This window comes from Rhinopithecus bieti, unplaced genomic scaffold, assembly GCF_001698545.2.
Source record: "Rhinopithecus bieti isolate Rb0 unplaced genomic scaffold, ASM169854v2 scaffold_33210, whole genome shotgun sequence".
Classification (NCBI taxonomy): domain Eukaryota; kingdom Metazoa; phylum Chordata; class Mammalia; order Primates; family Cercopithecidae; genus Rhinopithecus; species Rhinopithecus bieti.
The window spans coordinates 662,735-674,437 of NW_016814226.1; the positions used below are offsets into that span (position 1 = coordinate 662,735).

The 11,703-nt window shown below is 56.4% G+C and overlaps 1 protein-coding gene across 1 annotated transcript in view; it reads right to left on the minus strand.

Moving 5' to 3' along the window:
- Positions 1-11,703, minus strand: part of SCUBE1 (signal peptide, CUB domain and EGF like domain containing 1) — a 150,230-nt gene that overhangs the window by 90,054 nt on the left and 48,473 nt on the right. Inside the window, exon 3 of the mRNA XM_017850047.1 lies at positions 1,986-2,120. Within this exon, the coding sequence (XP_017705536.1) occupies positions 1,986-2,120 (135 nt within the window). The remainder of the gene's footprint in view (positions 1-1,985; positions 2,121-11,703) is intronic.

Here is an 11,703-nt window from a genome sequence, read left to right on the forward strand (position 1 = left end):
TTTTTTTTTTTTGAGACGGAGTCTCGCTCTGTCACCCAGGCTGGAGTGCAGTGGCTGGATCTCAGCTCACTGCAAGCTCCGCCTCCCGAGTTCACGCCCTTCTCCTGCCTCAGCCTCCCGAGTAACTGGGACTACAGGCGCCCGCCACCCCGCCCAGCTAGTTTTTTGTATTTTTTAGTAGAGACGGGGTTTCACCATGTTAGCCAGGATGGTCTCGATCTCCTAACCTTGTGATCCGCCCGTCTCGGCCTCCCAAAGTGCTGGGATTACAGGCTTGAGCCACCACGCCCGGCCTTAAATCTGCTTCTTATACAACCTGTTGGGCCCAGAGTCTTGGTTGATAGGGTTTTCCTCCATCGTGGGCAGCTTGGCCCCACAGCCCACAACTGGGAGGTCTTACAAGGCGCAAAACAAACTCCTGATGCCCGGGAGCCACCTGGGTGGAGTGTGGATAATGTGACAGCAGCAAGTGCCAGAAGCCACGGAGCTCGGGCTTTCTGTTCTTCCGGGGATACCACAGAGCCATGATTAGCAGGCCCGTCCTGTCTTTGAGGCAATGAACACTAAGAATCCTAAGGAGCCTGTTTGAGTATTTCCAGTTTATTATCCTGAGTACTTTTTAAATGTTTTTGCTTTCACTTTCTCAGGAACTGTTTTCTAATGAAACTCCGGCCTGGGCTGGCAGAGTTGCACCTCACAGCCTCCTGCCTGCCCACGGGAGGCTGCAACCTCATCCCAGGGTCCTGCTCCATCTCCGAACGCCCTGCTGGGTAACACCACGTCCCCATTTTGTGGGCGAGGAAGCTGGAGAGCAGTCAGTAGAGCGACCCATGGGAGGGCTTCCAGCTTGGGAGGGGAGGAGCTGGATTTACACAGGGTCCGGCTGGCCTGCAGCCCAGTGCATGCCCTTTGGTTCCCCATCTCTCAGCGTGAGCCCCTCTCTGAGCCTTCTGCAGGTGCTGTGTCCTAGAGAGGCGTGCCCTTCCCAGGAACGCCCCCGAGGCCCGCCAGCCTCCAGTGCCTCCTCCTTGTTAAGGGTCAGCAACAGGGGCGTGCTCGAGCTGGGGCAGTCCTGGCCTTCTTCCTTGCATCTATTCCCTTGACAGCTCATGAGAGCCAGGCCCTGGGATCCTTGGCTCCTGCCTCTGCCCTCACAGCACGCTCTGCTTTGGCACACAACCCTGCCGCAAGATGCCTGACCTTGCATTATCTTAAGCCAGAGACGTGCCTCAGGAAATGCTGTTCTCTGCCTGGAAGCCCCTCTCCTCCAAGCACATGTGTCCTGGCTTTCTGGCCAGCTCTGCCACCACCTCATAGCCCCGCTGCCCTGAGCCCAAACTCCAGGTTCTGACCACTGATGCCCTAACACCAAGTCCCTTTGCCTGCTGGGCTTGGCTGGCAGCCAGGCTCCACTTCAGCCCGGGTCTGCCACCTAGTGCTCTAGCTGGTGGGGTGTCTTCCTGGGGCCCTCTGCACCTCCCCAGGCTGGCCTGCTACCCTGCCTGGCCTCCAAACAGCAGGCTCCCGACCACAAGGACCCTCTCCTGGTGGAAAACCCAATGAACATGCTGCAGGGCATCGCTGGTGCTGCCAGGCTCATGGAGACAGAGAAGTTGGCACACAGCCTGGGTAGCCTCAAGCCCCTTTTGGAGAAGGAGCCCATGGAGAATGGTGCCCCACTCTTCCCGGCCACAGACAGCCCCCAACCCAGAAAGGAAAACAGCTCCTCTGGTCACATGTGCCACTTGCGGCCCCACATACAAACACGAGAAACACCCGCAGCCCTAGTGTAGCAGGCAGAGGGAAGGAGCTGGAAGGAGGCCCATGCAGAACCAATACCAGACGTGCAAAACAGTCATTCAGACTACCAGCAAAATTCCCTGCCTTGACCTTGAGGGCCCCAGAATTGAGATGTGGAGAAGGGGACTCTGGCAGCTGCCCATCCTGGCGGGGGCACACGCCTGGTCAGCACAGGCCGTACTCACCATTGGAGCGGTGGATGCAGGTGTGCTGGTTGTCACTAAGGAAGAAGCCACTGTGGCACTGACACTCGTAGCTGCCCATGGTGTTGACGCAGATCTGCTGGCAGCCACCATTATTGTCCTGACACTCGTCCACATCTGTGAGAAGATGAAGAGAATGGGAACAGAAATCACACCTAAGTTGGAAACAGGGCATGATGGGCTGGCGGGACAGGGATGCAGTGAATTTCCTCACATGGCTCTGAAGGGAGAGACTCCAGAGAGGGCCTCCCTGGTGCTGTATGACGGTGATACTGTACAGTGGCCTCCACAGCCCTGCACCATGGTGGCACTCTCCAGTAGGCCTCCACCAGCCCTGTACTACAGTGGTACTCTACAGTGGGCCTCCCCTGTGCTGTGCTATAGTGGTACAGTGGGACTCCGTGGTGATGCACCATGACGGTACTCTACAGTGGGCCTCCATCACACTGTGCTACAGCGGTACAGTGGCCTCCATCAGGCTGTGCTACAGCAGTACGGTGGCCTCCGTCGGGCTGTGCTGCAGCAGTACGATGGCCTCCGTCGGGCTGTGCTGCAGTGGTACGATGGCCTCCGTCGGGCTGTGCTGCAGCGGGACGCTGGCCTCCGTCGGGCTGTGCTGCAGTGGTATGGGGGCCTCCGTCGGGCTGTGCTGCAGTGGTACGAGGGCCTCCATCGGGCTGTGCTGCAGTGGTACGGGGGCCTCTGTCATGCTGTGCTGCAGTGGTACGGGGGCTTCCGTCGGGCTGTGATGCAGTGGTACGGGGGCCTCTGTCATGCTGTGATGCAGTGGTATGGGGGCCTCTGTCATGCTGTGCTGCAGTGGTACGGGGGCCTCCGTCGGGCTGTGCTGCAGTGGTACAGGGGCCTCTGTCATGCTGTGATGCAGTGGTACACGGTGGGACTCCATGGTGATGCCACACAGTGGTACTCCTGAGAGTGACTCATGGAAAGAGTTCAATGGCTATGATGCTAGCTCACTTCAACTCAACAGTGCTCTCTGAGTGCCCAGCACTGTTCTAAGCATCTTACCTGTATTAATTCCTTTAATTCTCTCTTTTTTTTTTTTTTGAGGCGGAGTCTCGCTCTGTCGCCCCGGCTGGAGTGCAGTGGCCAGATCTCAGCTCACTGCAAGCTCCGCCTCCCGGATTTACGCCATTCTCCTGCCTCAGCCTCCCGAGTAGCTGGGACTACAGGTGCCCGCCACCTCGCCCGGCTAGTTTTGTATTTTAGTAGAGACGAGGTTTCACCGTGTTAGCCAGGATGGTCTCGATCTCCTGACCTCGTGATCTGCCCGTCTCGGCCTCCCAAAGTGCTGGGATTACAGGCTTGAGCCACCGCGCCCGGCAATTCCTTTAATTCTCACAGCAACCCTGTAAGTCAGATCCAGGTATCAGTCCATTTTATAGATGAGGAAACTTAGGTGCGGAGAGGCAAAGTCACTTGTCTAAAGTCCTACATATGGTAAGTGGCAGAGGCAGGATTCAAACCTGGTGGTCCGACCCTGAAATCTCAGCTTCCAGTGACGTCGCCAGACCCCTCCTCTCTAGGAAGACAGAGCAGCCTGCAGTAGCTGTCCCCAACACATGGAGCTTTGCCAACTACACCCCATGAGCCCTTGTCTCTTGACCCTGCTCAGGTTTACCACCAGCAGCACAATACGGTAACAGGCTGGAGCACAGGGCAATACCCCAAGGCTCTGTGCCCTGCAACCAATTTCAAAAGCCCTGAGAATGAGGAGGTTTTTATTAAGAAAAGGCCCTGACCTCCGGCTGCCAAGACGGCTGCAGAAGGCTGCCAGGTGGTCTTTCTCACTCTTGGGGAGAGACAGACCTCAGGGCCGACACTCATTTCTGACCAGAGGCCGCTGGCACAAAGGGTGCTATTGGCTGAAAAGAGTCTTTATGGAGTTCTGGTCTTGAACAGAACAGCATGTTTCAATTACCAGAGTCATAACCCCCTACTCTGTCAGTTTGTTTAATGAAAGAAGGGCTTCTTAAACCTTAATGTTCCATGTCTGTATTGTCATTTTAATAGGCAAATATATAAAACCACAAAGGCAGCGCGAGCTACTGGCTGCTTCTAGCCAATCCCTGGCCCCCGACACTCACACACACACACACTCACACACACACACACACACACACACTTGGCATTGAGCTTTTGATACTCTTGTTTCTAACATAGACATCTTTTACGATTGGAACCAAAAGGATGTGAAAAGGTAAAGAGTCGGTGACCTGCACTGAACTGGGACAGGACTCAGCTGCGGAGCGATTTGAGCTGGGTCCTATTTAGACTCATGGACAACAGACCACTTTACCACCTAAGACACCACGCGGCTGCCTTTGAGGCCGACAGCGAGGCCATTATTCTTTGGCAAGCTCAAATGTCAGCCGTGTGGGCAGCCAGAGGAGGCAGGCAGAGCTCTGAACTTTAAAAGCCACCAGCGGTGGCTCAAGCCTGTAATCCCAGCACTTTGGGAGGCCGAGACGGGCGGATCACGAGGTCAGGAGATCGAGACCATCCTGGCTAACACGGTGAAACCCCGTCTCCACTAAAAAATACAAAAAACTAGCCGGGCGAGGTGGCGGGCGCCTGTAGTCCCAGCTACTCGGGAGGCTGAGGCAGGAGAATGACGTAAACCCAGGAGGCGGAGCTTGCAGTGAGCTGAGATCCGGCCACTGCATTGCAGCCTGGGCGACAGAGCGAGACTCCGTCTCAAAAACAAAAAAACAAAACAAAAGCCACCAGCGGTTACAGCTAAAATGGGAGAGGTGGCCCTCGCTGAGAGGAGCCAGGTGATTGCAACATGACCCGACAGTCTGCCTGGGGAAGTCTGGGGGGAGGGAGAGGGACTATTCTCAGCACCTTTCTCCATTCAACAAAGCCTTGCTTAGGACCCCCTGGGGCCCAGGGCCAATGCCACCATTGCTGGGGGCAGCCTCTAGGTGTGGTGAGTGGTCGCCTCCCTCCCCTCCACATCTCAGCCATGTCTGCCCCTGGGGTCTGTCTCCAGCCCACACTGGACCATGAAAAGCACCAAGCCAGGGCCCGTGTCCCACTCATCCTGTTAACGACACACAGCAAACATCCGTGAGTGTTGATTATGTGTCAGGCGCAGGCCCACGCGATCCTCACAGCTACCTGTGTGATAGGTCGTGTTATTGACCCCATTTTACAGATGAGGACACAGAGGCTCCGGGAGCTGAAGTAGCTTGAGTACAGTGACCCAGCACACCAGAGTGAAGGCGGGACCCAGCCCTAGGGTCTAGCTGCAGAACACGTGCCTCTGGCCCCAGGCTAAGCTGGCCGCACCAGCGAGTGTGCTCAGACTAATGCTGCAAAGAGCTGGCCGCTCCTCACACGAGCTGGAGTCCCTGTCAACTTGGGTACCTGCATGTCACCCCCAGGGGCAGTTTGCCGCAAGGAGCACTGGGAAGGGCCCAGCATTCCTGGGGTTAGTCCCATCTCTGGACCAATAAGACCCTGTAGAGAACTGTGCTGGCATACACTGAACCATGAGACCTGGATGTGGGCAGCTGTCCCTGGGACTCAGTCCAACCCCTCTCATGTCACAGTCGTTACCTTTCTTCTCATGGTTCTCAGATTCCTTGCTCTGTACCTTGGCTTCCCCAGCTCTACTAAAAGTCCAACTGTAAAGCAAACCAAACAGATACAGACCCTCAAATGCTGAGCTCCCGGTGCAAAAATGCTACCTCATCCCTGTCACAAGTAAGCTCCCCGGTGCCACCCATCTGCAGCCGTCTGGCCTGGTCGCTCCTCACCTCACTGAAAGCTTGAAGCCAAGGGCGGTTGACGTAAGGCATCTACAAACCCTCAGTGACCTGGCAGGGCGGCTGGGCCTTGGGACAGGGCTGTTTACTCTACTAGGGAACAATGACTCGCCAGTGCTGATGAATAATGGGAAACAAATGCAGGGCCATGTAAACATGTCTTGTCCCCACTCCCAAGTGATAAAGCCCTGAGATGAAGCAGACGGGAAGAGGGGGCTGCCCCTCTGTACCCTTTTCCCACTGTGGTCCAAACAGGCCTCACCCCTGGCCCCCGAGGGGGGGAGGAAATCATGGCTGCCAAATCTCTTGGATGGCCTGAGGCCATGACCAGCATCTCTAGGGAAGGGCCTGAGGCCCCACGCACGGCTCTTGCACCCCTGTGTCTCCAGCACTCCCAGTGGGCCCCACACTGAGGTCTGAAGAGCATCCAACCGCAGCAGCTGGGTCTGTGAGATGCCGCCCACAAGCCCAGGACAGACTGGGCTCACCTGGACGCCCCGGCCAGGCCTGGCAGGGCACTCTGAGAAACAGTCCCTTGGCCCTCTCCAAGGGGTGCTTTGAGCCCAGCACACCCTGCCCCATGGTCCCCCAGCATTTGGCACACTCTGTTATGAGAGGTGCCCTCATGGCAAGAGGGGAACCTATGCCTAGGAGTCAGGCTCCCTGAGTTCTGCCCCTGTCTTGCCCTGTGGCCTGTGGGCGATGTCCAGGCCTCATGCCTGGAAAGTGCTCCCAGAGCTTGAGGGATTGCAGACCATGTTCTCTGGGAAGTGCTCCTGGAATGCCTGTGGTGTGTGCAGCCCTCCTCCTTCTCTGCCCCGAGGAACTGACTGTCAGTGCACGGATGGGTCCTGTGTGGCTGGCCCCGAGTGAGAATGTCACCCCACCCCCAAGCCCGCACACAGACGTGACCATTGAGGCTGGGCGGGGTTGCCAGCCTCACTACCGCAGCGAGGCCCCTGCTCAGGCACTATCTTAATAAATCCACACAACAGCTCCACGCCGGGGGCATTATTCTTATTATTCCAGATTCTCAGGTGAGAAAACTGAGGCCTGGAGAGGGGGAGAGATTTTCTCAAAGCTCTAAAAGAGGCAGAAGGAGAACTGGAAGCCCCATGAGTCCAAAGCCTTCCCTCTCCTCCTCTTGAAAACCCTTCAAGCCCGGTGACAGCAGTGAGACGAAGGTACCCAGGTTTTGATGCTTACAAACCTCCCTGGACTCTCCACACCCACCTCTCCAAAACCTGGTGCTCAGCCTCCTCCTCTGTGTAGTCTTTCTGGTGTCCAGCATAATTCACTCCACCCCGGCTTCCAGGCCAGGCCTGCCTTCCTTCACTACTTCCTGCCTCTGCCCTAGACCAGAGAGGGCTTGGCTGTCCTGTCCCTGCCCTGGGGTGAGGACAGATCTGAGTCTCCTTTATATCCTTGCTCCTAGCAGCGGGTCAGGCCAAGAGTGAGTGCCCAAGTGACAGGAGGGTAAATGGGATGGCACAGTTTGTGCTTGCACACACCAGTGCCAGGGAGCTCATTACTGCCAAGGGACCAGTCCCGGAGGGCAGAGTGCTGTCCTGATTCCCACTGGGCATGAAGGGGGCTTCAGCTGTGAGTGGGCTCTCACAGCCTGCCCACTTCTTCAGCCATGCTCTAGGAATCTCCTGCAGCTGCTCTCTGAACACACCCCACCCATGCACCTCTGCCCGTGTGTGCATGCCACCTTCCTTCTGGAACTGCCTCCCCTCCTTGTCCAGACTGAAGTTTTTCTTGCCTTCTGAATCTACCTGAAATGTCTCTGTTCATTCACTCACTCCATGAACACCAAGCACCTACTCTGTGCCACACTACCCGTGAGCTGCCAGGGACACCTAGCTCTGGGCCAGAGCGCAGAGATGGGAGGCTTCCTGGAAGAGGTGAAGTACGAGCTGCTTCGAGAAGAGCAGAGAGATGTGACCTGAGCCCAGGGATCCTGGAGGAGGCGGAGGTATTCTGAAAGCAAAGGCTTGTGGAAGGGGCAGGGCAGGGCCCAGATGGGGAAGGACTTGCAGCCTCTAACAGAAGAAGAGTTCCGGAAGCAACCAGGGAAAGGTGGCTGACTGGGTCCTGGATGCTGGGCTAAGAGGAACAGCAGAGCCAGGCTGTGGGCATGGAGAGTGAGCAAGGCTGCTCTGTGGCCTGCACCTTGCCCTGGCAAGACCCCACACAGCGCTCAAAAACTCCAGCCCTCTCCGGGTCCCCACATCAGTCCAACTAGCAGGGGGACAGTTCCTACAGAAAACATTTGTGCAGCCTGACACGCAGAGTGTCCCAAACCACTGAGGCCTTGGGCGAGGGCTGAGCCTGCGTGGAGTGAAGCCCCTGAGTGGGCCTGTTTCCAATCCGGGGTCCAGAGTCCCTGGGTGGCTCCAGGAGGGGTAGGGGGAGCGTCCTGCCTCTGAATCCTGCTGGCAGCTCATGGTCCTTCATCTATATTTATGACCACAGCTGAATGTTCCCAGAAGGCACAGAGCTCCTCAGCACAGCACAGGGACTTAGCTACAAAGCAGAGACGAGGTGCCCTGGGCTCTGGGGCAGACTCTAGGAGGCTCTTTTCAGGAAATCCTTTCAACTGGTGAGAGACCGAGGAGGCAGAGTGGAGAGTGGGCCCTTGATGCCCAGCTCTGGGAGGAGCCTTTCACGGCTGTCTGGACCGGCCTGGTTGAGGCTGGAAGGCACTGGTCCACAGCCTCCTTTGATGTACAACTGTATCTGTGATTGTGCCATCAGAACCGCTGGAGCCCTTCCCTCTTCCAGGACAAGGGTGAAATGGCAGGCAAGGGAGATGGGAGGAAGGTAAGGTGGAACCTTGGCAGGCCCTGCCACAGGGGCCTTCAGCAGGTGGGGCTGGGAGACACCCTCGGAAAAAGTTGACTCCAGTGAGGTCTGGGACAGAAGACAGGGAGCCTGAAGGTCCTTGAAGGCTGCTCCCTGTGAGCAGTGAGCTCTCATTCCTTCAGCCCGCAGAGCTGGGGGAGGGCAGAGGTGGGAGAAGGGAAGGACGGGGTCAAGAAAGGCCGAGCATTTGGAGTACAAAAGAGGGGCCTCAATGGTCAGGGTCTGACCCTCACTCCACCCAGCCACCAGCCTGACGACCCTGTTGTCCTTGAAGCCCGTTTCTTCTGCCGCTCTCCCAAGGGTCTGACCAAGGCTGCTGACTTTTTCCATGCCACTCTGCCCGTCCATCTCCCTGGCTCCCATGAGACAGCCCTGGCATGGACCTCAGCTTCCTCTTTGGGGTAGGCTGCACACTTCTCCTGGGTCTCTCAGCCTCCAGCCTCTCCTTCCCAATCCCTTCTCCATGGACGGTGGCTGCTGTGATGAGTCTGGTTGGAACAGGACATGGCTCCTTGATCCCACAGGGTCTCTGGGATCAGGTCCCACCACCTCACTGCGCACTACCTGGCATGAGCACAGCTCTGGAGGCCGGGGTGGTGGCAGATGGCCCTCACCTGTGACTCTTGCCCATCTCCACTCGGTCCTCACAGGCGCAGGCCACCTCCAGTCACTGAAGGGTCACGTGTGAGAGGGAACCCATGTGCTGTGATTGACATGGTTGTTTTCAAGCAAGAAGAATTTCCAGAGCTGACATCAGCAGGCCATAGGTTGACCTGCTTCCGAAAGGCCTCTGCAGGCAGGACCAGTTTCCCCGGGAGGTGTGCTTTTTGGCCCAAGATGCTGATGTTTGTTTTTATTAATAGCTGGCTGTTTGTTCTACTTTGGACCAAAAGTCCAGGTTCACAGTTATTTATAACAACTAAAAATTACTTCTGGATCCAGCTCTGGCTGCTTTGTGTTTCCCGCAAATGTTTCCCGATTTGAAACAGAGACTCTATGTTCTGCTTGGACCCCACCCATGTTTTCATGGCTGTCAAGAGCCTACTGTGTGTCAGGCCCTCCACTGGATCCAGTGTCCCAGCTCCCACAGAAGGTCTGGAAACAGAGGCAGAAGTGCCAAGCCCATCTTAAGAAGCGAACTCGACCTCCAGCACTGAGAGCTCCCACCTGGTCCCAGGGGGCTGAGGGCCCCCGGCCGCTGGCTCCTTTCAGAAGGGTGGCTTAGGCAGAAAAGCCTCTTGGCTATCTAGCGGCTCTTGCAAAATTGCATTTGATGAGTTAAGTGTAAATAAATGAGAACCAGATGGATTAGATTTCGGGTAAAATACACACGGGTCTTAGAGCTTTGGGGCCTGGGTTCTGCCAGATCCAGAACACTCTCCGAGCTGTCAAGAGCTGCTGGCACAGGCAGGCAGGAGGTATGCCTGGGGTCTCCCAGGACCTGTCTGCTTCCTGGTCTGGGCATCAGCTGAGGCCTTCCCTGGGGCTCCTGATTCCCCAGCAGGTTGGCTGTGTGCAGAAGACACAGAGCCGACCTCTTGGCCTGGGCCTGAGTCCAAGCTCAGGGTGGGAGATGAGGCGTATGAATGGTAAGGTTGGCTTTCCAGACCAGTAAGCTCACTGCTCATGTCCAAACCCAGCAAGCCAGCCCAGGGGAGGCGGAGGTGGTGAAGCCTGCTGGCCGTTGGGGTCTGCTGACTCTGCCCTCCCCAACTTGAGTCCTGCCTTCCAGCCCAGCTGCTGCCCTGCCGCCCCCTGCTGTGCATCTCTAGGGAAGGACAGGAGTCTGCCGCCCAGTGCAAACCGCTGGCCAGTCCTCACAGGGGTCTGCGTGACGCTGCCCTGGGACCACTGCCCACGGGACCTGGCTCTTGCTCCACAAGTCACACCAGATGGAGTACAAGATTCAGCGAGCTGGCTGGGCGTGGTGGCTCACGCCTGTAATCCCAGCACTTCGGGAGGCTGAGGCGGACGGATCACAAGGTCAGGAGATCGAGACTATCCTGGCTAACATGGTGAAACCCCGTCTCTACTAAAAATACAAAAAATTAGCCGGGCGTGGTGGCAGGCGACTGTAGTCCCGGCTACTTGGGAGGCTGAGGCAGGAGAATGGCGTGAACCCGGGAGGCGGAGCTTGCAGTGAGCCGAGATTGCGCCACTGCACTCCAGCCTGGGCGACAGAGCGAGACTCCATCTCCAAAAAAAAAAAAAATGATTCAGTGAGTCACTCGCTCTGTGACCTTGAGCAGGCCATTTCACCATTTTGGGCCTGGTTTCCTTCTCTGTAAAACAGGGATAAAAGTCCCTGAGGTGTCTGGGAGCCAAAGGAGGTGATGGAGGTAAGGTACCCTGTGCAGCGCCTGGCACACACAGACCACCACCGAGTGTGAGCAGGTGCAGCACAAAGCCGCTGCTCATGCCTCCGGGAATCACACGAACATACTCTGGTGACAGCAAAGTCTCTTCTAAAAGCAAAAGCAACAACAAACCACATCAGAGGGCAGCACTCAGCCCTGCCTCGGCCTTCTGCTCTCCAAGTGAAGCCACTCGGCTCCTGACATTGCTCCCTCCTGAATAAGCCTCTGGCACACTCGCCCTTCTCTGGGGACCCCAGCTTACTGGGGCACTCACGGTTGGCCCAGAAGTGGACAGAGCTGTGCATGTGGTCTGCTCGGACGGTGTGGACGGGCCTTTCGATGCTACGTTCATGAGACCTCTGCTATTTCTCCAATCCCAGTTTCTGGTTGAGATAGAATTCATGGAACATACGATCTTTAAGCTGACATCTTAGTGACTTTTAGTATATTCACTGTGTTGCATAACCAACCATCACTACTAATTCCAGAATGTTTCCATCACACCAGAAAGAGGCCCCATGCTCATTTTTGGTTAGTCCCAATTCCCATCCCTTCGCCCCTGGAAACCACATGTCTACTTTCCATCCATGGGTTTGCCCATTCTGGACATTTCATGTAAACAGAGTCACACAATATTTGTCTTTGTGTGTCTGGCTTTTTTTTTTTTTTTTTTTTTTGAGA